At 42.4% G+C, this 25,375-nt stretch overlaps 4 protein-coding genes across 19 annotated transcripts in view; 2 read left to right on the top strand and 2 right to left on the bottom strand.

Annotated features, from left to right (window-relative positions):
* The window catches only part of LOC309700629 (lysine-specific demethylase 6A-like), a 35,683-nt gene extending 26,162 nt beyond the window's left edge, over positions 1-9,521 (bottom strand). For both annotated transcript variants that reach the window (XM_082524309.1, XM_082524310.1), the window contains exons 1-2: positions 8,644-9,521; positions 8,442-8,505 (exon numbers count right to left, since the gene is read on the bottom strand). In XM_082524309.1, the coding sequence (XP_082380435.1) occupies positions 8,442-8,505; positions 8,644-8,822 (243 nt within the window). In that variant the 5' untranslated portion in view covers positions 8,823-9,521. The remainder of the gene's footprint in view (positions 1-8,441; positions 8,506-8,643) is intronic.
* Positions 9,522-9,626: 105 nt separating this feature from the next.
* Positions 9,627-14,106, top strand: LOC309700634 (FUN14 domain-containing protein 1). Of its 2 annotated transcripts, none has more exons than XM_082524332.1 (5): positions 9,627-9,736; positions 10,148-10,316; positions 11,836-11,911; positions 12,412-12,540; positions 12,827-14,106. In XM_082524332.1, the coding sequence occupies exons 1-5, from the start codon at positions 9,712-9,714 to the stop codon at positions 12,902-12,904; spliced, it is 477 nt and encodes a 158-aa protein (XP_082380458.1). In that variant the 5' UTR covers positions 9,627-9,711; the 3' UTR covers positions 12,905-14,106. The 2 variants fall into 2 exon arrangements, with proteins under 2 accessions (XP_082380458.1, XP_082380457.1); XM_082524331.1 differs by having other exon boundaries at positions 12,412-12,546.
* A 1,582-nt stretch (positions 14,107-15,688) lies between these two features.
* Positions 15,689-19,101, bottom strand: cenpl (centromere protein L; the record flags this gene model as incomplete). The annotated part of the gene is given in 6 exon segments (XM_082523012.1): positions 15,689-16,877; positions 16,961-17,533; positions 17,619-17,873; positions 17,971-18,142; positions 19,028-19,056; positions 19,060-19,101. Coding segments are annotated over 6 exon segments (1,146 nt in total). The 3' UTR covers positions 15,689-16,802.
* A 2,766-nt stretch (positions 19,102-21,867) lies between these two features.
* LOC309700630 (peripheral plasma membrane protein CASK-like) overlaps positions 21,868-25,375 on the top strand; it is a 52,955-nt gene continuing 49,447 nt past the window's right edge. For 4 of the 14 annotated variants that reach the window (XM_082524323.1, XM_082524315.1, XM_082524312.1 and 1 more), the window contains exon 1: positions 21,871-23,495. In XM_082524323.1, the coding sequence (XP_082380449.1) occupies positions 23,431-23,495 (65 nt within the window). In that variant the 5' untranslated portion in view covers positions 21,871-23,430. Of the gene's footprint in view, positions 23,496-25,375 lie in introns of all 14 variants that reach the window. The other 10 variants (XM_082524320.1, XM_082524318.1, XM_082524311.1 and 7 more) reach the window with 5 other exon arrangements.

Raw genomic sequence — 25,375 nt, 5'->3', positions numbered from 1 at the left:
CTGGCCATGGTTATTTCAACAGAGATGGAGAAAAAAAGTGATATGGTCCTGTGAGCTATGACGGTAATAAGAATATTATGCTGAATTATGGTGGTTTTGAATGTCCTGGATTTTTTTTTCCTTTCATTCATTTATTTTGAATGAATATTTAGGGTCTACCCTAGGTTTCTGGAGGGCTAAGGCGCTGCAAGGAGGGAATGCATTAGCATCTTCAGACTTTTTGAAGTTATCATCTGTGACAGCCGATTTTCTGCTTTTCATCATGAATTTATCCCCGCCATGGCAGCAGAACATGTTGCAGGAGCCATTGCAGGTTAAACTGGGCTATTTGAGCACTTTTGAAAACAGTCTGAAAACACTCGCTAACTGTTACAACATTAACGCTACAAAAAAAACAAGACCTCTATTTAAAAGCATTACCTGATCAATGGATAGTCTAGTCCCTTCATATTCCACAACCTTACCTTTTTATGGTTACAGTGGTCCCTCGCTATAACATGGTTCACCTTTTGCAGCCTCGCTGTTTTTGCAGATTTTTTGTGCAATTTTGCATGCTGTTTGTTTTGGTTTGGTTGGTTTTTTGTTTTTGTTTTTTTTACAGTGCATTGTGTTCTGCGTCCTGATTGGCTGTAGACCATTGTCAGTCTCCTCCGTGCCGTGTCTCCTGTACAGTACAGAATGGTTTCACCTAGGGCTGGGCCATATCATACCGTTCACAGTAATACCGGTATAATGTTGGGTAACGATAAGAAAATGAAATATCGCGATAGAATATGGGTAAAACGCGCATGCGCAGTGCCTTTGTTTTCATACACACATGGCAGAAAAAGCATGGCGGCGACAGAGAATGAGAAGGGCGAAAGCGGATCGTTGAATGAAGCAGATGAACCAGAATTGGTTTACAAAAATGCTGCAACTTCAGTGGTGTGGAACTGGTTTAGCTTTCGTCCGTCAGATACACAACAAAGCACTATTTCTGGTAGAGCATGCTAGCGGGCCGTCGTTATTATTGTGTTGTTTGGAAAATATGGCACACTTAAAATCAATCCTTTGATTTTTCTGAAAATCGACAGTGCCCCTTATAATCCCGTGTGCCTTATGTATGAATTCTGGTTGTTTACTGACCTCGAAACGATTTTATGTACACGGCGCTCGAAAATCTGTCAAATGTTTTAGTACGACTTTGCTAAGCTACCAACTCGCGCCGCTTGATGGATTGTCGGAGCATTACAGCTATCGTAGGCAGGCGCCTCGCGGAGTGATAAGTACTGTGCTTCAACATAATATTAACGTATTGTGTGTGCATAACCTCTTTTTAGGTTTTGTGGATATTATACATGGTTATGCTGAGGATATGTCGGCCAATTTCCACTGGAAATGCCTTTTGGTTAAACTGTCAGCAAGGAATTTGCATTTTCACTGTTAATTTTTTATATAACTTTAATGCACATTAAAAAAAACAGCTGCTTGTTTAACTGAAAATACACTGTTGTGTTTTTTGCACTAATAAAGTTGTGGAGTTGTATTTTGTCTAATGTCAATTATATATTCAGTCATATCGTTATTGCAAATTTTCAAATGTATATCGTGATAAATGTTTTTGGTCATATCTCCCTGCTCTAGTTTCAGCTTGTCAAATTTACACAAATCAAGCATTGTGACTCTGAAGTGCTGTAGTGTATATTTGTACGTTTTCTCCCCAACAAACACAACAATGTGGACGAAACGTCTTGCACCGTAAAAGGCACCTGTGGATGCCTTTGGTTTCATTCTATAATACTGGGCTGATTTTTCGACCAAGGTTTGAACTTTGAGAGTGTTTAAACAAGAGAGAAAAGTGTAAAAATGTTTGTGCCTGTGAGAAAACTGTGTAGTGAGGGGTTTTACAGCCTTAAAACATCTATAATAGCTGTAAATGATAAAGTTGTATACTTTGCGGATTTCACCTATCGTGGGTTATTTTTAGAACGCAACTCCCGCGATAAATGAGGGAACACTACTGCTACAATAATATTAAACAGTAAGAACAATAATATTTGGTGTAATTATTCAATCTACAGAGATTCAAGACTACAGCCGAGGCCCAAGTTGGGAGTTGGGAGTTCGCCTAGTAATCGGAAGGTTGCCGGTTCGAGCCCTGGCTCAGACAGTCTCGGTCGTTGTGTCCTTGGGCAAGACACTTCACCTACCTACCGCCTACTGGTGTTGGCCAGAAAGGCCGATGGCGCGATATGGCAGCCTTGCTTCTGTCAGTCTGCCCCAGGGCAGCTGTGGCTACAACTGTAGCTTGCCTCCACCAGTGTGTGAATGGGTGGATGACTGGGTGTGTAAAGCGCTTTGGGGTCCCTAGGCGGGACTAGTAAAAGCGCTATACAAATACAGGCCATTTACCATTTACACTGCAGACAAATTTAAAAAATTCAGTAGTGGGCACCAGCACCTGTACTATTGTTTGATCATCCCATGTAAATAAACGTCTCTATTAAAAAAGTGGGTATAAGTCACAGACATGATGATAGCCATTTATTTCTAATGTCAACATTATATTTCGTTGACAGAATGTTAGAATGGTTGTGGAGCAGCCTGACCATGAGGAATAATGTTAGGCACAATGTGTTAGCTTTACAGCTAATATAGCGTTTATATATCACATTAACCACTGCAAACATTTTAGCATTGGCTCAATCAAAGCTAAATAAAAACAAATGAGGGGTGGCTCAAGAGTTTAGTACAGTGTATCTATAAGAGCTAGGCAGTTAATTAAAAATGAACAAAAATCACAGTCACAATCTGACATAATTTTGCACTTGCATTTATTTATTTTTTTAAACTTCTGTTAATACTTCCCCACATTGTATTCACATACTGTCCTCTTAAAAAATAAAATAAAATAAAATACCATAACCTGTGATTTCACATGACTCCGTGTGAACGCATTTTGGAAAGCAGACATCAGACATAGTATGGTGGTTTACACATTTGCCCAACAAGCAGAAGATCCTCTTTTCAATCCCAGGAGGAGACACAAATCCTTAAGGATTGTGTCAAAAACAGCATCTGGTGTTTAAAATATTTATTTTATTATTATATTTAATAATACAAATAAACAGATCTGCTAAATCAAACGTGTAGCAACTTGCTGTTTGAACATTTGACCACAATCACCCCCCCCCCCTCAAAAAAAACATGGTCAAAGTCTTTTTCTTCTTTTTTTTTTTTAACTATACTATTTGGGCTTACAGACTTTCTTTAACAGGATAGTAGGAAAGACGCACAGTAAACGGCCTGAGGGCGGATTTGAACTTGGGCCTTATGGCACATGGGTCACCTGCAAAACTCAGTAAGCTAAACCAGCAGCCCAACAAAAAGAACAAAAGCAGCATGCACATAAATAAAAACATTTTCCGATTTAGTTACATTTTAATTTATTATTGGTTTTATATGAGTGGTACAAACATTTGTGCTAGAGCAGCTAGGTTAAAACCACCCATATCTGGAACAACTATGATTGCCTGGTCAAAAACAGCAGCACTGTTGCAAAATTAACAACTTTTCATTCCCCCTTTAGCGCCTAAAACGAAGTAGAGCATACTCAACTGTCTGCAGTAGTACTTGTGAATGAGCCCTGTGCACATGCATAGTGTTACCCATATAGAAGCTGTGTACTACCTGATGGTTAAAAAAAATAAATACATTGATTATTTAACCTACATATGTAGTTGAACTCACAACACAGACATGGTCTTTAACTGAACACCTCCGTCAGCTCAGACTAATGCAGCTTGATTCCATAAAACATGTGCACAGATAAATCTGTTATTTATCTGTTATTAATCTCTGTCTCACTTCCACAGCATGTCTTTTATCCTGTCTTCCTTCTCTCACCCCAACCGGTCGCAGCAGATGGCCGCCCCTCCCTGAGCCTGGTTCTGCCGGAGGTTTCTTCCTGTTAAAAGGGAGTTTTTCCTTCCCACTGTTGCCAAAGTGCTTGCTCATAGGGGGTCATATGATTGTTGGGTTTTTCTCTGTATCTATGAAGCGCCTTGAGGCGACTTATGTTGTGATTTGGCGCTATATAAATAAAAATTGAATTGAATTGAATAAACACAGCTGTATTTTAATCTGCACTAAATGTGCCATCAGCTTGAAATAAGCGCCAAGCCATCACATACAAAAATATCCAAAACAAACTTCTATTTTCAGCTAGTGCACGACTTAATATAATGTGAGAACTTGGTCAAATAGGGCTGTGCGATATGATCAAAATCTCATATCCCGATATAAGAATTCTATCGTCCCAATAATGATATAAATCACAAAAATGTAACATTTTCTGTAAATTCTGTGAATCTCGGGCAGCTCGTCTTGCGGGAAGTGTTTCCAGCTGCGCGTCATGTAGCTGGAGTCGAGTGTTTTAACCGATGCATGAAACTATACATTTTTAGACATAAGTTGTAAAGGCCACCGTTTTCTTTGTGAGTATTTATTACACATGGTGCTGCGGGGAAAAGCCTGTTCTAACGTTTGAGTCTAAGGTTTATTTTTTAGCACCTGGCGGCTCTTTTTTAATTCTCATCCGTAAATAATCTGTTCTTTCATGTGATTCAGTTTATTTTGAAAAGTCTCAACAGGATATTGAGCTTTATTGTGAAAGGTTTATGTGGAACATAAACAAGCGGACACGCGATGCTGTTACCGTCATTGTTGCTAACAACAACGCATAAAAACAGGCGCTTGTCCGTCCATATTGTTGTTATATAAAATATAAGAGAAAGAGAGAACTTAAAAAATTAATATAGCCACTACAGTGACCATCAAAACGATGAAAAAATATTGCCGTAAACAGTTTATTTTGCGACACCACGAAACAAACGATAGTGTAAAATGAAATGATAGACGTTTTTATATCGTCAAACAATATATATCGTTATATCGAACAGCCCTATGGTCAAATACCCAGATAACCTACCAAAGCAGTACTATGGAAGAACCTGAACATGTTAAGGACTATGGAGTGTGGCTCCGCCCTGCACAGATAGCCACAAGTTGACCACTTCTCTATTGTCAAGATATTGGCATACTCTTAATACCATGGTATTTAGAGTACCTCATTCATGCAGGGGCGTATGACATCATTGCACACAACCTTGCCAACAACTGAACTGACCTGCAGTTGCTCAAAACAGTATTAATATGTTAATATTATTAACATTTTTATAGCATTCGGACATTCTTGTGAAGTACCTGTACTTGCAGTACATTTAATTTACTGGAGGGAGGGCGGGAAGAAAAATTCTTGAATGGTTTTTACAATACAGCAATACAATATTTCTGTCATTTATATTCTGTTTTAAATAATATCACCAGCCTTTATGAAAGTGATCCTAGAGCTCAGGCTTCGGACTGTTCTACATGCTCAATTTTAAAGATTTTTGTCACAGTCTTGCTGCTGCCGATGTGTCAGAACGGGGGATATTCCTTAATATGGCTATCATAGCCAAACCTGTTGTTCTAACATTCTGCAAGCCAGTCAGAAGAAAGTTCCCTTAAAGGGAGGGTTAGGTTGGAGGTACTATTACTTGTTTCAGACTAAACAATTCTCAAGATAAGATAAATAAGGACGATCATGACCTGCGATATAGGCAAAGCTACCTCTTACAGCCCAAGAACAAACATATGGAACTGGAATGAGCATAACAGACCCACTTTTGGCATTATTCATCATAAGACCAAGTAGTTTGTGGACACATTTTTACTCACTCAGTGGAAATACAAAAAGCTCTAATAGAGACAATCACTGATTACATGGCTGTGAAAGATGGGACTGGAATTACTGACTGATAACGCATGGTCTTTTTAGTAGCTGTGGGTACTGAGTGATTTGACGCTAGAGCAACCTTAATGCGAGGCAACAATGAGCTTCCATGGCCAATATCTCAGTTCAGGTCTACAGTTATCTAAACAAATGTCCTACAAAGACTTAGTGGCAGAAGTGTGGGATTCAGCTTCCAAGTGTAGCATGAATGGTGGCTGCTTTCTATCCTGCGTCCATGTTAATGACTCAACCAGTATGTAACAGTCAAACAGCATGTTAAATGTCTGCAACTAGCATTATTTAAGTTAATCCCTGTGGGAAAGAGCTGTCCTCTGTAAATGACCTTAACCATTTCAGAGCCGCAGCACAGCCAGCGCCTCAGACGCAACAGAAGAAGCGTCCAAATATCTAGCTTTCACGTGAGTGTGTGTGGACTGAGGAGAGCACATGAACTCCACCCAAAAAGCCATCAGCCACACCCCACTCGAAGACCCTCCTTGCTGTAAGCATCTTGCCAACCGTCGCACTTAAGACACAGAAAAAAAAAAAAGCACACACCAAAGCTGAAAGTTTCTCTTCCACCTAGTTAGTCTAAATTTACGTCATTGCTGTCCGATAACGGGTTGTGATACAATGACCTAGTTCTGTCAAGCAACGTTAAATCCACTCCCATCCACAAGTAGACCTACCAACAGCGCGAGCGACACGACCAGTACAAAGTGTCAGACAGGGCTACTGTTCTGAACTAATAAGCTGCAAGTGGGAATGGAGATGTGAAACCCACCAAATCATTCGCATGTATTCAACGCAGAAAGCAACAAAATGAGTGAACATTGCTAAAGTGAGTGGCTCGTGAGCCCACCACATATGTGTTTGTTTGATGATTATTTTTGAGGGGAGTTGAGAGAACTATAAGGTAACCCCAAAACTTGTACATATTTTCTGCATGGACAACAACGGTATCCCACATGAAACTCTCAATCTGGTAAAAATTTGCTGTGCATTACAGCTATAAACCGGCTTAAATCAAATGCAGTGCTGTCAAACCTTAAATCCACATGGGAAAGGTTAACAGATCCACAAGTACTGGAAACTAACAGTATGCTAGAAAGGACCCTGCATTAAGGGTCCCTTCTAGCTTATATAAAATGTTTCTGAATCATGTCTGTTGGTTGTAGACAGCAACAAAGACACAGCTAACACTTTAAGTTAGCTGGACTGGGAAGCTGCCTATGGATACAGGGCAGTCTGTCAGCACTACAAAGAAAGAGAGGTCAAGCATTGTGCATTAATTGCCTTCAGCTTGGAAGCAGGGCAGACTTCTCTTGCGTTCTGCTGCTAACGCGAAAGGAACACTTCCCAGGCATCCCACACCACCTAGTGAACAAGATTCACGGATCCCCCACCCACCCCTAAAAAAAAACAACAAAAAAACAACAAAAAATATATCACGAGCTGTCAGCAGCACTGTCTTTCTCCCCATCTTCCACAGTTCTGCGATGCATTCAGAAGAGAGGGCTTTGCTCTTTGTTAGCCAAGCGACATGTTAGGCACACAGGTAGACTGTGCCTGTTCAACACGCAGCTTCGAGAGCACATGCAGAGTCCAAGCCAGGGCCAATGGAAACTGTAAACAAAGGACCGTGACACCACCTAGGTCAGCGAGAGGGACACGTTTTTACGGAGGGCCGAGACCCGTGAGAAAACCCGAGCCACGCTTTAGCGAGCACACGAACGGGTCCGAAAAATATTCACGGCAAATAGGTTATATAGCTACCAGTGTCACTCCGCCATGTCCCGCCATCTTGGACAGGCAAGCCAGCCATTAACGTTACTTGTAACGTTTGTCAACTCGTTCACGCGGACACCAAACACACACACACAAATGAGCGCAGCAGGCCCCCCGAAAGTGTTTTAAATGGGCCAACGTAATGCCATAAAACACTCCAGACTGTGCCAAAGACGAGACGAAATGCAATTGCTACGGGCACCAGCTAACCTTACCAAATAACGTCAGTGGTGCACCCCGAAGAAAGCTACAGCCTTTCCGTTACTCCCACCGATGTTTTCGCGACATACGAGTACCAATGTGTTTGAGGTTGGGTGGGAGGGATATCTTAGCAGCTACAATTACACAATTTCAATGTGACAAAACTTTACTCATTATAGTGCAGCACCGTTTCCAGTATGTGTTACACAAATCCGTGACGACGTTGTCTTGGTAGTGGTACAAGTACACGGGGCTGTATGGGATAGCTATTCAGCTAAAGGGGAAGGGCGGTTTCCGAAAAAAAAAAAGAAAAAGGAAAACATTAACATATGCTAACTTTACGGGCAAATGAAGGGAGCAGTAGCTAGCCGGATACACGGGCGGGCCAGCGAGACGGCGTTAGCCGCAGGTGCAGGGTCGCTGTTCATCGGAAGAGGGTAGCTAACTAGCGAGCTAGCTGCCTGGCTAAGAGGGGCTGCGGCTAGCTGGCCTTGGTCTCCGTAGCGAGAGGGCCACTCAGACTGGCTTGCCACTTGAAAGCAAATTCACCGCCATGCACGACTAATGACAGATTCAAGAGAGTCCCGTAAACCCGGGTGCTGCTCGGTTGCAAAATACATCCAGTTAGATTCACTACCTTCATCAACAGGGCCTTCGTTCTGGCGCCATCTTCATGAAGCTTCTGAAATCCAAACAGTGAGCTGCAAGCAGAAGACAACACAGGCAGCTCAGTATCACTTGCAGAGCGGCTCGAGGACAATATCGACATGCAAGGCAAAATAAAACAATCAATTTTCAAAGTGTGCGTTCGTGTGAGTGCATGGGTTTACTGTTCCGACCTGTCGATCCCAGCCAAACTATCCCTCTCCTCGGCTGTCAGTGTCGGAAAGTCCTCCTCTGTTTCACTCGCTTTTCCCGCCGCCATTTTCTTTCCCTCATCACCACTAGAAGAAGCCGAGCCGAGACTCCGAGCAGCAGCGCAGGCAGCAGCGGCGAGAGACACACCGCACGATTGCATGGAAAATCGCGACGCGGGGACGAACGGATCGCTCCGCCAAATCAAAGAAGGAAAACTGAAGGGAGCGAAACGATCAAAAACTTTTCTCCGGGATGAAAAGATGCGATTCGATGTAGTAAATCCTTTCGGGGGGGACAGAAGCGCTCTCCGGGTAGCTCCTCAAACGTCACATTTTTCATCACAAAGTGGTATCGTGCAGCTATTTGAATGCAAATAACTGAGTACAATATCCAAGATGTGAGTATTTGACAAATAAAACGCGTTTCGGCCGCGAAGATAAAGTTGTTATAATTGTGTCACCCAAGCGAACCCACGCGCCGCTCTGGCCACGCCCTCTCCGCCCCTCTCCAGCCAATGGGAGCGCGTGTATACCACCATATGACTTCCCTGCTATACTATTCTTTTATCTGAAATATTCGTGTTCGCTCTGCAAAACCACTAATTAAAAAAAAAAAATCCTCCCTGATAAAATATTTAAAAAAAATAAATACATATTTTTTTACGTGGTTCTCTTGTGCATGAACCATAGCACTATTTTCCCGACAAATGCTCTAATTTTCACACGCTAAGACATCATCGCATATTCAGTAATACATATTGACACATGGGTGTCAGTTTTCGCTCATAGATTATTCAAAAAGTGACTGCGAAGCATAACTTTTTCCAATCCTGTCAAACCACGCGACTCTTTATGCACCCAACCTTTATTTTTATGACGTCTTCACAGTCAGACTTGCAGAGTTGCTGCATTTTATCAAATAAAGTTGTTAAACTGCTTGAAGCCCAATCAAGCAAAATGAAAGCATTTCAACTGACGTGGCAGCGGCATCATAATGTGGGCGTGGTTTATCTTTGTCAACATCCTGATGACATAACTAGTTTCTCCAAAATGGCGACGGCGGATGAGAGAGAAGGTTGGTGTTTTGTTTGTTAGAAATTACCGTTGTGCGATCACAATTCGCATTTAAATTCGTTTATTTTTTCCTCCATGAGCAATAATCGAAAAGGTACAAGGGCTTTATCGTGGCTCATACGTGCTTTTTGGTCTCCGGTAGCAGAACCTTCGCGTCCAGGCTGGAAGCCATTTGACGCTAGCCAGCTAATGTTAGCTTCCAAACTCATTTACATAGAATAAGCACCCTCGGAGCCTGTGGAGGCTGGAGTGCTTTTGCAGTTAGGAGGACTTGAAGATTAAGCTTTGTTAATAGGACCACACAGGGTGCAAACAGTTCCTGAGCTGTTAGAAAATACACCCCGAATGTAAGCGAGGTGTAGCATATGCACATTGTAGCCCTTTAACTTTGTATTTCACTCCAATTTCATAGCGGGCCAGGACGACCCAGAGAGCGAAGATGAGGTTTATGAGGTTGTGGACCTGACTGAGTATGCCCGGAGGCACCAGTGGTGGAGTAGAGTGTTTGGGAACAATTCCGGCCCCATTGCTGAGAAGTACTCCGTGGCCACTCAGCTCATGATGGGAGGAGTGACTGGATGGTAAGGACTCAGGGTCTGTGTTCTCACTGGGACATATGTGGATCCAATTGGTGTTTAACACAGTAGCAAATGTTGGGCTATTTTGAACTTGGGACATTAATATGCAGAGAAATAATTAATGTGAGAACACACCGCTTACTTGTAGAGCTGCCATTGCTAAACCAATAAAATGATTCAGTGTATACATTAAAGGAAACTCTGTATGCCTTTACTTCCAAACAATATGTACTTATGCTGTTAGAGTGGCAGGTACTGTGTAGATTCTTAATCGTCTTTGCCATAGTTTTCTAGAGCTTGGAAATAAGAAGGCAAATGGTGGAAAGAGCTGGGTATTTGACCCCACATGAGGTCTCATAGTGGTTTCCCCCTTCATTGTACTGACCTGTGCCTTTTTTTTTTACACTTTGGCTGGAGTCGGATGTCGTTGATCCACAATTGATAACTCGTGTGATCGATAGTGGGGCAACGACCTTAATGTCCACCTCCAAAGGGGACAACAGCTCTGGGGTTTAATGGAGCGTTCCAGATTAAGCCGGAAGTTGGGATTTCCAAGTTCCTAGTTGGCATTTTCACCTGGGACGCCCCCTGAACTCAGAGCAGCCGCACCAAACCCGAGTTAACAATCCAAGATGGAAGCACCGAACTGAAGAGTAATAAAACTTTTAATCTGTGCTGCCCCGTTGTGTAATCGTGTATCTGTTTTGTTTTCCCCCCCCACGCTGGGATGCACCATCTTGAATTCAGGTTCCTGGAACGCACCATAAACACCCGGGACTCTCCACAGTTTGTTTTTCGAACTTGATGAGTGGTGAAACATTATAACAAGCCTTAAGAAGTCCAGTATCCCTTTTTTCACACTGAAGAGTGGTGGGAGCCACAAGCCAATGTGCTCCCAAGAGCTGGGTTGTCAAGTTAGATCATGTGGATCATGAACAATGAGATTCATGGATGTAGTGAAGGAGGACATGCAGAAGGTTAGTGTGACAAACGAGGATGCTTGGGATAGGGTGAGATGGAGAGAGTTGATCCGCTGTGGCAGAAGAAGAATTGCGGTTAAAGATTCATAATGAGATAATGAGGTCGTTGTATAAGCAGTGCCTGTGAGCCAAAAGTTCCAGCCTCCAACTACTAGTTTAAGCCCACTGGTGACAGCAGACATCCCGAATAATAATAACAATAATAATAATGGTCATCTGTGAGAACAGGAGCCCCGGCCGCCTTTCTGTTTACATGGGGTAGCCAGTCAAAAGTAGCTCGATTTAAATGAAGGGTGAAAAGCTTAAATAGGCAATAGATGAACTGCAAAGCCTTAGTAATGATTCAGTAAAAGGACTAGATGTTGCAGTCCCTGATAATGCATTCCTTCAAATGGAGAAAGTATTGAGGGATGGCTACTATGAGGAAAAGACACATAATGACTGTTTTCAAGTATGACTCAGGCCCAGGGAAAACTGACATAATTGATTCCCCTTTAAATATTTTAAAGGAAGTAACCCACCCTTTCTCTTAACACTTACAGGTGTGCAGGTTATGTCTTCCAGAGAGTTGGGAAGATAGCAGCTACTGCTATTGGTGGCGGGTTCCTTCTTTTACAGGTAAGAGCACCGTAATGCTGTGATTGTTTAGGCTTAGTCGTTAAATATTTAGCAATTCTCCATCAAGAGTCATAGAGAAGTACGTGCTTTGTAAGATTAACATAACTCCATTGACAAGTGAAGACGCCAGCTGTACGACATGACACTCAGCTGGTCCCCCCTCTCCACCACAGAAAGGCGAGCATTGTGTGTCAGCTGGCACTAAATGGACACAGGCCATCTGGACACTTACAGGGTGCTTCAGCTCAGTCAGTAGCATTATTTTGTCGCTTAAAAGCATTCTTCATTTTGCAAGTAGATTAAACACCCGTAAAGTTAGACACCCAGATGACTTGATTATCAGGCTGAACACAAAATAATTTTTTAAGATGATATCAGAGGCCTACTGTGGACACATGCTTCCAGAAAGGGATTCTGTCCTTCAGAGTGCAGAGCTGAGGCAAATATGAAGAAGGACAAAGTAACGCTCATCAGTTTTGTTTTGTTGTCTGTTTCTGCAGATTGCCAATCACAGTGGCTACGTGCAGGTGGACTGGAAGAAGGTGGAGAAGGATGTGAACAAAGCAAAGAAGCATCTGAAGAAGAAGGCAAACAAAGCAGCCCCAGAAATCAACACATTCATTGAGGAGGTAAAGGTACCTGGAACAAAGCTTGCTCTTTCTTTATTTCTTGCTTGTTTTTCTGCTCAAGCTAAATGCAATCTTCCTTTAATTTGTATTATTTCAATATTGGGGGGGGCATGTATTGGGGTCCATTCCCAAGCCAGCAGTGCCCTCTAGTGTACTTGTCGAGCTACTACACCAAGTAGCTGTGACACTGCAGGCTCAAGGCAAACCAAATCAGATGTTTCGAGGTGCTGGGGTCTGTTTTGTTTGTTAGTTCTGATTTGACTTTTCCCTCGTCTCTCCTCTGCAGGCGACAGATTTCATAAAGAGGAACATCGTCCTGTCCAGCGGGTTTGTCGGCGGCTTCTTTTTGGGATTGGCCTCCTAAAGGCCGCCGCACACACTACAATCTCCATTTACTGTGAATCATCACTTTCCTTCGCTTACCTCTCTGCTCCATGTGTGTTTTGATCAAAAGTGATCATGGGGAATTATGTTGAACACTAAACCACCTGTTCTGAATCAATCCTAGCTTGCTATTATCATTCGAGTGCTCATTTCAGAGGATGTGTGTGAGGTGGTGGGTTGGTAAGAGGATCGTGGGCCGTCGGATTGTACTGTGAACAATGCTTCCGAAAGCATCAAGCTGCTACAAACAAAACTTGGAGTGTCTTTTGTGTTTGCTCGTGCAAATGAGACTGTCCCAAGTGTTTGCCAGGTGGATTCTGTGGCATATGTGGGCGCCATTGTAAATATATAGCCAAGCCCCTTTTTCAGAGCTGTAAACAGACACGCACACAAGCACATACACACAAGTAAATATTATATAAACAGTATGGAAGGCGGCAGAGTGGGAAGGTAACACCAGCCCCCAGTCTGGTGCCTAGTTGTTGTTTTTTTTAATTATTATTAGTATAGCTGTACAGTTTGTCGGGGTCGCATGCCTTTCAAAGCATGCTGGCAAACCCAGTTATGTTGGTCACACTGACTGGGGGGGTAAAGTAAAAAGGTAATTTTCCACTCTGAACTGGAGTCCATGCTGATAAAGAACACGTCATTAGTAAGTTTAATTTGTGAAGTATTAACCCCCCCACCCCCACAGTTTGTTCCCTAATTCCCAGCTCCACAATGCCCTTAAATGAAGGTTTGAGCATCTGCTGTGCCCTAATTACCACCATCACAAGCCATATGCCCAAAGAGACACTGGTCCAGTGGTTACATAGCATAATGGAGCTGCAATTTTGACTCCTACGCCCCCGCTATTGTCGTCATGCATTTGATGGTGTGTGTAGCATTAACAAACAGCGATGCTGCTGTGTTGTGCTTCATCATGTTAATCAGCTATAGGGGAGTCCAGTTATCACACGTTGCTTATTGTGTTTTGGTTTTTTTTGCCCTTTCTACTGGTGCAATATACTGTAATGTTTTAGCTGGTTTTTTGTTTTTGCATCCAGCTGGTATTTTGTATGCTTGTGTTTGTATTTAATATGATTTTGATAACTCTTATTTTCTGGTTTTATGTCTCCTTTGAAGTAAAGTTGCCCTATGCTGTTTTAAATGATAGTAACATTAAAAAAAGGATGCTTTTCATTTAGCCTTTGTTGTTTTTAAGCAATCTCAACAGTCTGGCTTTCTGTCTTTGCAGTAGCTGGATTGATAAAATCTTAAACCTCAGATTTGACTGCATTTATCAAGTTGGTGGTTTTCACTAGTGATGGGCAGATGAAGCCCCATGAAGCACTGAAGCTTTTCATCCAATTGGTTCACCCCAACGCGAAGCTTCATGAAGCTTCATTTGCTCTAGCAGGACACCTACTGGACGTAAAAATAATAGCTGGCATGAATTTGAAGAGTGTGGCATTTTGCACACAGCCTGTAAATGTCAACAACAAAAGGAGTGTGTAAAACATGTATATTGTAGTGATGGCAGTATACTGTGTATATTTATACTGGCAGTATGAGAAATGATTATTTGGAAATGCTTGAAATGGAAATGATCATTTACTGTGAGGTGAGGTGTGGTTGGGGTGTGGACAGTGGTTGTGCTTTTGTAACGTTGAGGTATGGACAGCTACACACTGAGGCTTTGAGCCTCAGTCCTGCCTGTTCACATTTTATTCTGTAAAAACTAAATTTTCACTGCTTTTACGTCCTTTTTAGTGGGGAGAACATAGCTAGGATTTAATGATTTAACAAATCTTTTGAATCCTTTGTCCTCCACAATGCTAAATGGCTGGGAGTCCTCAATCACCATGCTGACCAGGTCTTCATCTATTTGAGATTGTTCTCCTGAGGAAAGACAATAAAGATAAAGCACAAATATAAATATCACACACGTAACTTATAACAGTTGTATAATATTGTTATATCATTTAGTAACATTACTGCATGCTATATTATCATTGCATTTGATGGCTCACCTGGTCTTGCTCCACAATCGGTGTTCCCCTTATTCTCATGCAAAGCTCTGTAGTGCCTAAGCATGGATGAGGTGTTGTTGTTATATCCCAGCTCAACATAAATTGTATTGCACCATCAGTATCAGGAAAATACATCTTCTGTAGAAATTTACATACCTTGTTGGGAGGAATAAAATCAAAATGTTCCCACACAGGGGAACATTTTGTATTCCTCTTCTTAGCTGGCTCCATTCTCTCCTGACTTTCTCTCCTCACTCTCATAAACCTCCAAACGGTCTCCAAACTTTCTCTAACCGCAACTCTCCATCAAACACCCACATTTTGAATGAAGTCTGAGGGGTTTATATCGCTGTCATAGCTCGCGGCAAAGTTCGAACCACTTCATGAACCAGTCACGTGGTACAGCCGGGCAGCGAGGCTTCGGACGTCATCATTTTCAGCTCCTCCCATAAATGAAGCAAGCCTCGATACGCGCTTCGCGGAAACGCCCCCTCCATTACTCGACACACGCTCCGAAGCCTCGATACAGAACGTCCCATCACTAGTTTTCACTATCACCTGGGCTCTCTGCTGTAGCCTTGCATCAAATTGTTACCTTCCTACTTCAGTAAGAGAGATGATCAGAACTGGTAATGAATGCTGCAACAATCTTATGAATTTACCATTAATATATTTATTTTAGCACTTTTTCATTCACAGAACCACTGAGAGTACAGAGGCATATCAAAGCGAAATAATTTAGAGATTGAATATTCTTGGTGATTAACAGCCAACATATAGATAAATCTTTATTATTTTATAAAGCAACATTAGCAGAGTAAATCAGACATGGCAGCTAGTTAAGACCAAGCATGCAGACTGTAGCGTTATTCAGTGGTGTTATTAAGGTCCTGCTCACCATGTGCCACTTGTAGTTGTTCAAACATGAGAACTTACATAAAATCCTACTTCGCAATACACCTCCACCCCACTGCAATTGTTGATGGTGTTAAACTAAATAAGATAATTGATAAGAAATTCATTAACCTTCTAAAGGAGCCAGATTCTGCCATATCTAATTTACCTGCATGTGTAATATGTGCACTGCAGAGATGGATAATAATGATGTCCTTAGATAAAATATGGTCATTTTAAAATAATGAGGTCTCTGTTTGCTCCTACATTTAGTTTCATACATTTGTTTCACTTTAAACTCCTAAAAAAACGATCACGGGTGAGCACTGAAGCCCCACCCATCTGGTGTTTAAACTTTCTGTTATAAAGAGCAGCCAAGCAGATTTAAGTTGGATTAAAGGGCAGGACAATGGCGTTGACTCCTTTAGGTCAGAGGCTACATCAAAGCCCCTGACCTAAAGTTACTTTACTAACAATAAAAGCCAAAGCTCTCAGTCACACAGAAATCTAACATCTGCTTAGTTCCGTTGTGACAATTTGCTTCCTTTTTTTTTTTTTAATATCACTTGTTTGGTTTTTATTTATAACTATAAATGACAAAAATATACAAAGAGGTGAATGAACATGAATAAACATACAATGTATTTACAAGAAGAGCTGAGTGAGCGGACAAGAAACATTCAGATTTTATCCTCAATTTTTCATAATTACAAGCACAATCCTCCCTGTGCTGAGCTCCTGTAACGTCCCAGATCTGTAGTATGAAAAGGGGGAAAAAAATTAATATAAAAAAGCCAGAAGCCACTAGCCTGTGGTGAATTCATGTAAAGAGGCTACACTGTTTGTTTTTGCTCATAAAAGAAAAAAAAAAAAGAAAAGAATAAAAGCCATATTTGTTATTCCATAACAGGTTTTGCAAACTGATATTGCAGAATTTGCATTTCCTCTTGCTGCAAAGTCATTATTTTGTGCTCAGATGGGCATTTTGAGAAGGGCACACTCTGTCAGCAGTGATAGGGTTGTGAGGACATATCTGCTGTTGGACATCTGAAACAAAAGTAAACCAATATTATTAGCAGGTTCTTCTTTCATTAAAAAAAATAAAATAAATAAAGCTCTGAGGGCAGTACCTTGACCCTGCCGCTGAACTTGGCTGATCCCAGTGCAGATGAGACCTGACTCAGGCGTCCTGCTGACAGGTCCAATCTGAAATGCCTGTAGAAGTGGCTCATTAGGCCCTGCATGAACCTCGTCACCTCCTCGATGTCAATGCTTCTCGCCGTCTCCTCCTCCTCCCTGCTCTCCAGTGAAGGGGTCCTCACACTGTTCCACAGCTCCCACGCATCTTGAGGGTTAACTGTGTAGGTGATCTGCAACGGTGGCTCAACCGGAAGAGTCCAAATCATTTTGAGATGCTGGATGCTGGACTCTATGTGGCAGTTAGTCCATAATGCCGTTAGCCACTGCAGGAAGGTCTGGTTGATTTCCAGAGGGCCAAAGCAGCAGTCAAAGGTCTGCTGAAACCAGGATTTGACCAACGAGGTGAGATTCTCAGCCCCACGGCTGCCAAAGAGCGGCAGACAGGTGAAGTCCTTCGGAAGCGAGTGAAGATATTCAGGATTGCCATTGATGCAGGTCAGCCAGCCGCTCCACACCAACTTCTGCGCCTCATCCTTCCCTGCAAACACTGGCTTTGAATGGATCTGTGACGGGAAAGAAGACAGAGTAAAGCCAGCTCATACTGTGCCTGAAAACCTTCTCCCTGCCTCTACAAACTCCTGTGCTTACCTGTACGAGGACCATCTCAGCATCATCGTCCGTCTCTCCCAGCCCCTGCACCACAGAGAAGGAAACTCTGAAGCTGGTCTGCGCTCCCTCAACCTCCACTGCCAAACCCTGCTGCTTCTCTGCAGTAATAAATGCCGAAAGCTGCCTCGAGTAGCTCCTGAGCTGGGTGTGTCTGAACTGGTAGAGCGGTGTAACGTACGATAGCTGCCACTCTGTCTTCACCAGTAAGGCCAGATCCTCTGGATTCACCTTCTCCTTTACCAGGGAAAGAGCAGAATGCAAAGGATGGCGATTCCATGTTCTGTTCTCCAGATAATTAATATATTTAGAAGAGAAACTTGCATTGACTCACAGTGATATTGTGTGACTTTGTTCTTCTGCTGGTGTTGAGCCTCCGCGCTGTCCATCCTGGGGTGTGGCCGAGCCTTGAAGCAGCGCCTAGGCAGCTGCGGTATGACTGTCTGTAGCTTTTATTTTTGCTCCTCCTCTGAGCCACAATGCTTTCGATGGGAGTCCTCACCACACTGAAAAGAAAAATTAGTCAATCAATACATGAATTTAAAAAAATAAATCAAACATAAAGCAACAATCTCCAGTTAAACTTGTGCTTTGAACTAGGAACACAAGTAAGGCTTTTGCAAAACCTGCACTTCTCATGTGCTTAAATACCCAATTTATTGGACTCATAAAACAAATTACCATTCATTTCATACACAAACACCATTTCTAAATATACTATAGACGCATTATAGCCACTGTGTCAACAACGTATTTATACTCAACAGACTGTACGGATGTGGACTTATTTTAAAGGTCAGATGCTCCCCTGTTTTAAAACAGCAGCAACATGTCAAAAAAGACCGAGGCAGAGCCAGCGGGCTAATGCTAGCATTAAAAAAAAGGCAAACTATCGTCCCGATCCTGTTTGGGCAATCCATTCATGTTTTTAGAAACCATGGAGTGACATTTAAAGTTAAACATTACACAGACTGCGCTTAACTAAACACACAAAAGCTTCAGTGCCCACTCCCTGCCACTTGTTTCATTTTGAAGGATGAAAAAAGGAGCTACGACTGCAAAACGTAAAAATTTGATTTATTCCAGTTCTTTGATGTGTAGGAGAGAAGCCGAACTGAAAAGTAGAGGTGAAAAAAATCCTAAAATGACAAGTTTAACGTTGTATCAAGCCCGTGCATTTCATTAAATGCAAAACAACATTAAACCACCTAATTGCTGAATGTTGAATGGTGGTGGGGTCTCCGTTGTACGGACAACGACGGAAAATGCCGTTAAATTAACCAAAATGCGTCGTTGGACACATTGTTGCCATTTTTCCTTGCCGCAAAAGCAAATGCTTTGTAGAAAATAGCATTTGTATAGTGTAATAACGACAAAGGTAAAATTTCTACCTGTTTTGAGGTCGCTCCATGTCTCTGGCTTAGCGACAAAGGCTAAAAGTAAAACCGGAAACAAATTTGAACATCGCGCTTTCACAGGAGCCTGCGCGGTCAGACTCAGCCAATCACATCTACCCAAACAAGAAGTGGGATTTGTAGTTTTTTTCCCCCTTTCACAATTTATCGAAATCTAAAACGTTTTAATTTTTTTTACTTTATTTAATTTACACACACACATATAATTTATATATTTATATATTTTATTATTATTTTAATTGTATATTTTTATTTTTACATTTAGCCTTTGATGGCTTATTACCGAAATACTTGCTGTGACTGATATTCTGAGGGGAAAAAAAGCAATTTTTAGTCTTTGAGGAAAAAGCCAATTTTTTTTATTTGAATATTGATGAGAAAAATATTAGACATAACATATTTTAAATTCATATAATACATACATATATACATACATAAAACATGAAAAAATATATTCTTTGAGATTAAAAAATTTGCTGCAGTGGAAAAACTATATATATATACATTTTTTTTTCCATTTTGTTTTGTATTGTTTTCACGAAGCAGCCATATTGATTCAGTGAATTTGCAGTTTATGGCCTAATCTAATTATTTATTAGATAACAATCTGGAAATACATTGAAATTTAGCTCAGAATCACAATATGATCAAATAAAACCAGGAGGTGAAAAGACAGAAGAAATATTGTGACTTTATAATGTCAATTTCTGCCAAACTGGTAATTTTGCAATGTTGAAAAATATTCTGTTATTAATATTTTTAAATATATCAGCTTACTTAGTTGAAAAACCTGAATTCTTATACTTTTCCCATTTCCCATTGAGTTTCTGTTATAGGAGGAAACACTTCTAAGGCACTTTGTGTTGAAGTGACTCCTCTCCTTTTGCTAGTTATTGCTCCCTAGGGAAGAATATGGAGCTGGAAGCATGTAGCAGTCTAAGCAGTCCAAACCTTGTTTTCCCTGTTTCCCCTTGCACTAATTCAGCTGACTGATGTCCCACTTTTTCTGCGCTGAAGCATCCTCCTTCGTATCTTTTTTTTCTACATTACACCTCTATGCCATGAGGACCGAGCAGGATTGTAATACAATGTTATACAGCTGATTTGGTCTAAATTATTGATGATAAATCTATGTCAGCCTGGAGAGAAACAAAAGGTTCTCTGAAAAGCACAGCTAGTCAAAACGGTTTAACCAGCAGGACTGAAAATAATGTGTGCCAGGTACACATGAAATTTAAAGGTGAAGGTTATTTTTCTGTCAAAGCTATTAAGTGCAGGGCTGTCTCTCTGCGTATGTAGTGATGGTTTCAGGGAATTCATGCATGTCAGTGCAACCAGATGTATAGTGTATAAGCGTATGTGCATTTTTCATGAACTGCCAGTTTCACATGCAACCACCATAAAAAAAATATCCCCTTCCTTGTTACTATGGAAACAGAGCTCTTGTCTTTTTGTCATGTGTGCCGTTTTCCCTTTCCTTTATCATTTTCCTATTCATCTCTCTCCTTTTATTGCACACTTTCCTTCCAGTCTCACTTTTTTCCCCGAGCTGTGTGTGTGTGTGTGTGCATCAAATGGAGGGTTGTTCAGAAGCAGACAGTATGATGACCACATCAGCAGCCAATCGGATTATCGGTAGCTGCTGGTGGGCTTAAGCCAATGGGGGAAGCTGGCAGGTGATGCTCGAGGAGAAAGGATGCAGCGGCATGGAAACCGCAGAGGGTGCCCTGTGAGAACAGCGCCCTCTAGAGGGAGGCTGGCCGTCTGAGTTCATTATTTTGCTTTAGTGAAGTACCTCACCCAAACGCTTTTATTTTTTTCTTTTCAACCCTCAGTTGTAACCACTTTCATGCAAAGGTAATTTGTAATTGGAAAACATAGCTCTGCAATATATTAAAAAAAAAAAAAAAAAAAAAAAAAAAAAACCACAACAAAATAAAACGGGAGAATAAATAAGAGAAAATTCCCTTTTTAACTGATTCCACAGAAGGAACCCCCTCCAAAAAAAAACAAAACAAACAAAAAAAAAACGACATCTCTCTCAGATATATGTTTTAAAGATAAAGTTAAATATAAAATTTCTTTACATTTCCAAGGAGCCAGACTTTAAAAATGGTCTTAAATAATAGTTCTCCAGGCTTTTTCTTTTGGACCTTGTCTGCCATTGCACTCATTTTCAGTCTAGTCCCTGTACCGGACTATTTTCACAGGAATGTCTTTTGTTTGTTGGTTTGATAAGCAGTTTGTTCCAATTTCTTCAGTTGAATGTATGAGAAATAGCACATGCCTCTTAATAATAGTGTTTTTGCAATCTGGAGGTTTCCAAAAGGCTCTTAGCTGAAAACTTGCCACATCTCAGCTGTGTCCCTGTTTTTTTGTTTGCTTTTTTGGAAACTGGACTAGTGGAGAACAAAGGAAATGGCAAAAAGGCGTCATAGACAAGCTCGTTACTATTGTACTAACTTTGCCTCATATACTTACACATGTAGTAAATGACTGCATACATTTTCCAAATGATTCAAGATTTTTGCAGTTCTCTACGTCATATAAAATCCAGTGCAAATAGGGTGAATTAAGATGGACGTCTTTAATAAACGGGATTTGATGCCTTTTTTGCATCTTTGATTTGTTTTACAATAAAAGTGAAATTGGATTTTGTCAATTATTTATTAATTTATTCCACTTTCCCCCTCATTTTCTCCTTGGAACGATGTCTATTTAGGGTATTCAAAATGGAGCAGTGGGAGACAGGCCTTTTACCATCACCTCTAGGGGGCTTCTCCGCCCGTCTTTCCACACCTGAGGAGACCTTACCTGCGTGTCTGCACCGGGGGAACCGCACCTGCAAAAAGCTTACGCGAAAGTAGATAATTACGCGTTAATACTTGAACTACAGTGCTGAGGATGCCCATTTGAACTGAAAAAAGCCTTTATTTTCGCTAGTTATCTAAATTCCACAGAGGAGAATTAGAGTACACATCAGTGGCACAATCTAGCGGTCACTGTCAGATTAATGAGATAATGCAAACGCTATGCTGTCCATCAGTTTTGCTGAGAAACCTCCCGAAAGACCCATGGTAATTTGGGAAACACTGAGGACAGCAGTCACCCACGCTTAGACAGCGATTGTGAAGTATACGGTTTTAATCCCGTCGCTGGCAGCCAGGGTGTGGGGCGTGAGTCCTTAGTGGCAGATGAGATTTATGGAGAAATAAACTGTTCGAAATGATGGAGAGAAGAAGAAGGGGAAAAGGGAGGGGGGGCTGACGTAAGGTGATGAGGTTTGGACGGTCGACGCCTGCGCGGGATACACTGAATGCAACGGTTGGAGAAGAGATTAAGGAAACTGCGCCTAAATCGGACCCCACAAAACGCCATCTTGGCTCGAGCGACGCAAGGAAAAAGACGGGAATCCGGGGCCCGCTTTCCCTGGCCATTTCGGCTCCGGTCGGAACAGTTTCCCGGGCGATAGACAGGGAGGGAGGAGCCGGGCATTTCTGGAAGTCGGAGAAACAACCAGTCAAAGCCAGCCAGCCTGCATCTGATCCAGCGAAAGAACTGGAGCAGCGGCGGACGTCGGCTCGGCTGTGCTGGAAGACGACATTAATTGAACACTCTCGAGCACAGACGGCGCGTGTAGCAGCAGGAGCAGTCGTGGACATGAATGTGAAGGTCTTCCATTTGGGCTCGGGAAGCTGAAGCGTATTGTATCCCGCTCACGTTACGATTTTTTTTCCCCCCCTTCCTCGCTGGGATAAGCTGTCTGTGATACCACTGGGCGTGCACAGCGCAATAACGGAGGGAGCCAACCTGTGATTTCAGCGACGACTAAGCTCACATTTAAACCCAGCTAGCAAACCGTTCTTTTTTTCCCCCGAGAGTCTCGTTAGCTTGCGGCGAAGGGGAGCATCTTGGTGGATAAGGGGAGGTATCCGTCGGATGCTGCTGAGGGGGGACTCCTGTGCCCCGGCGACAAGCACCAGTAAAGATACAAACCTGAGGCATGCAAAGAGGGATGTTTTTCTGCACACGAGCGAGGAAATCTCCACGCCCCAGGGTCTGCTCAGTGGCTACTGTTTAGCTAGCTCGCTGGCTAGCCCTTCTACAGGAGAGTAGCTCAGGAGAAGGTGGGGCCGCGGAGTGACAGCCTTGGACGCCAGCTAATGTGGCTAGCCGGCTAAGTTGGGCACACGTTCGTTTTCCCCCGTTTATCACATTGTGCCCGTGTGTGCGTGTTTGTGGGGTTTAAAGAATACAAAGTGTGTGTGTGGACTGGCACAGGTGTAAGCCCGTTCAGCAAGAAATTACGTTGTCATTGATCCCTTTGGAGCCCGTGGTGTGGGTGGGATATCTTGAGGAGAGCATCCTCGTTTACCTGAATGACCATGGCGGACGACGACGTGCTGTTCGAGGATGTGTACGAGTTGTGCGAGGTGATTGGCAAGTAAGTACCTCGCGCACTGGCCTCTCATTTACCCACACAGGTACAACGCAGCTGCAGTAATTTGGCTGGGGTCTGTTTTTATATGCTGACCCGCACATTTTTAAGGTGGCAGTCCACTGAGAGAAGGGGGTGGGAGAGTTAGTCTTCTATGTGTAGAGCCATACAAGCTTGACATACAGTTTTGTTAAAGTCCTAATAGAAGTGAATAAACTAAAGTGATACTGGTCGCAGCTGTTAACAGTATGGCTGGGAATGTGCTCGGTGTTTTTGCTCTGTGCGTGCACTAATGCATTTATTCCAGCTGGCTGGGGATTGGGAATTCCTAATTGGATGATCGCCACACCTGGAATGTGAGCTCATAGACTGATTGGCCGGACACTTTAAGAATTTGTCATGTTCAGTTTTCAGTGGAAGGGGCACATTAAAAAAAACAATGTGGTGAAAAGTTTGGGGGGTGGGGACGGGATTGACAGCCCTGCCTACCAGTCAGTCCCCTCCCCCCTGCAGGCCTCCACTCTGTGGAGATCTGAGGGTCCATTACGGCTGTTGAGGGGAGGGGAGGCACAGACCCTCAGGCCTTTGGTTTTAATCCTGAAAGTTCTTGTTGCCTTGGTCACTAATTGGTGGGTGCTTCAGGACTACTGCCTTTTAAGGCTCAATAATGGACAATGTGGCGAACAGTGCATTTGATGTACTTGAATGGATGAGGGAAATAAATATGGGAAATTGAGAAAACTTGACTTGATCAGACCTAGATCAATCATTTTGTGTCTTCTATAGACTGTTACTGACTTGCCTCACACTACAGCTGTCAACCTACCTGTCACAGTTACAGCACAGCCTGCACAGAGTGCCTCATTTTCAGAGGTAAATGTATATGTGCACGTTATCTTCATAACTGGGGTGTGACTCCCTGCAGCCAAAAGCAAACACTGAGGGAGTGCGCCGAGCTGTTGTACAGGTATGGTCACACAGCGCAGACAGCTTATACAAAGAGCAGCAATAGTCAAGGTATATTTTAAGCTTTAGGAGGAAAAAGTGTATTGGCACCAAGAAGACCATGAAATCCCACTTATCCAGCGAGCTCTTTTGTGAAACTGCGGTTGATAGATCAAGTGTGTTGAGTCCTGGCATCTTGGGATGTGTTGCGGGGGGGGGAATCATTTTTCCTCAGCTTAGAGCAAGGGGGAGCGGGGGGTGCTGAAGCTGATCAATGGAGACAAGTGGAGCTGGGAATGTGATGGCCCTGAGGCTAAGGATATAAATAATGCCAGCAGACATTGCAGCTCGCTGCCTTCTTCCACTCTCTTTTTTAACCTTATGTTTTATTGCCCACATTGCGATCGGTAGCCGAGCACGTGGCAAACGGCCAAGACTCGAGGATGCTAATTACAATTTCAGTTTTTGAAAAAGACAGCTGTCATAACAAAACGAGGTGACCTCATAACCAGTGCCCTGCGCAGAAAGTCCCGGGTTTGATTCCCAATGCATGTCACTTGCCTTTTCCACACTATCCATTTTTCTTTTTGTTGGCATTTCATTAGGTTCAATAGAATGACAGCACCCTGTCAGTGAAGGACTCCTCTAGCCTCTGTTTTTTCACCTCAGATTAAAATTCCAGGAAGTCTATTTTTGCTTTGAGTGGATGTCCGACTTATCTGTTCATCAGTGAGACAATCGTAGGCGAAGTTCTTTGGAATAACACATCAGGTCACACGAGTGGAAAGTACTGTGATGGAATGATGGAGTAATGGAATATTTTCCAGTGAATTATCAGTAATTAGTTTGTCTTTTGCTTCCTGCCATGTAACAGAAGAGCTGGGATGGTGATTTGTCTCATTTAGTGATATTTGCTGTGCTGTATAGACACATGTCTTTTC

Source organism: Aulonocara stuartgranti (assembly GCF_965226115.1).
Source record: "Aulonocara stuartgranti genome assembly, chromosome: 23".
In the NCBI taxonomy this organism is placed as follows: domain Eukaryota; kingdom Metazoa; phylum Chordata; class Actinopteri; order Cichliformes; family Cichlidae; genus Aulonocara; species Aulonocara stuartgranti.
This window is presented reverse-complemented; position numbering and strand designations above follow the sequence as displayed.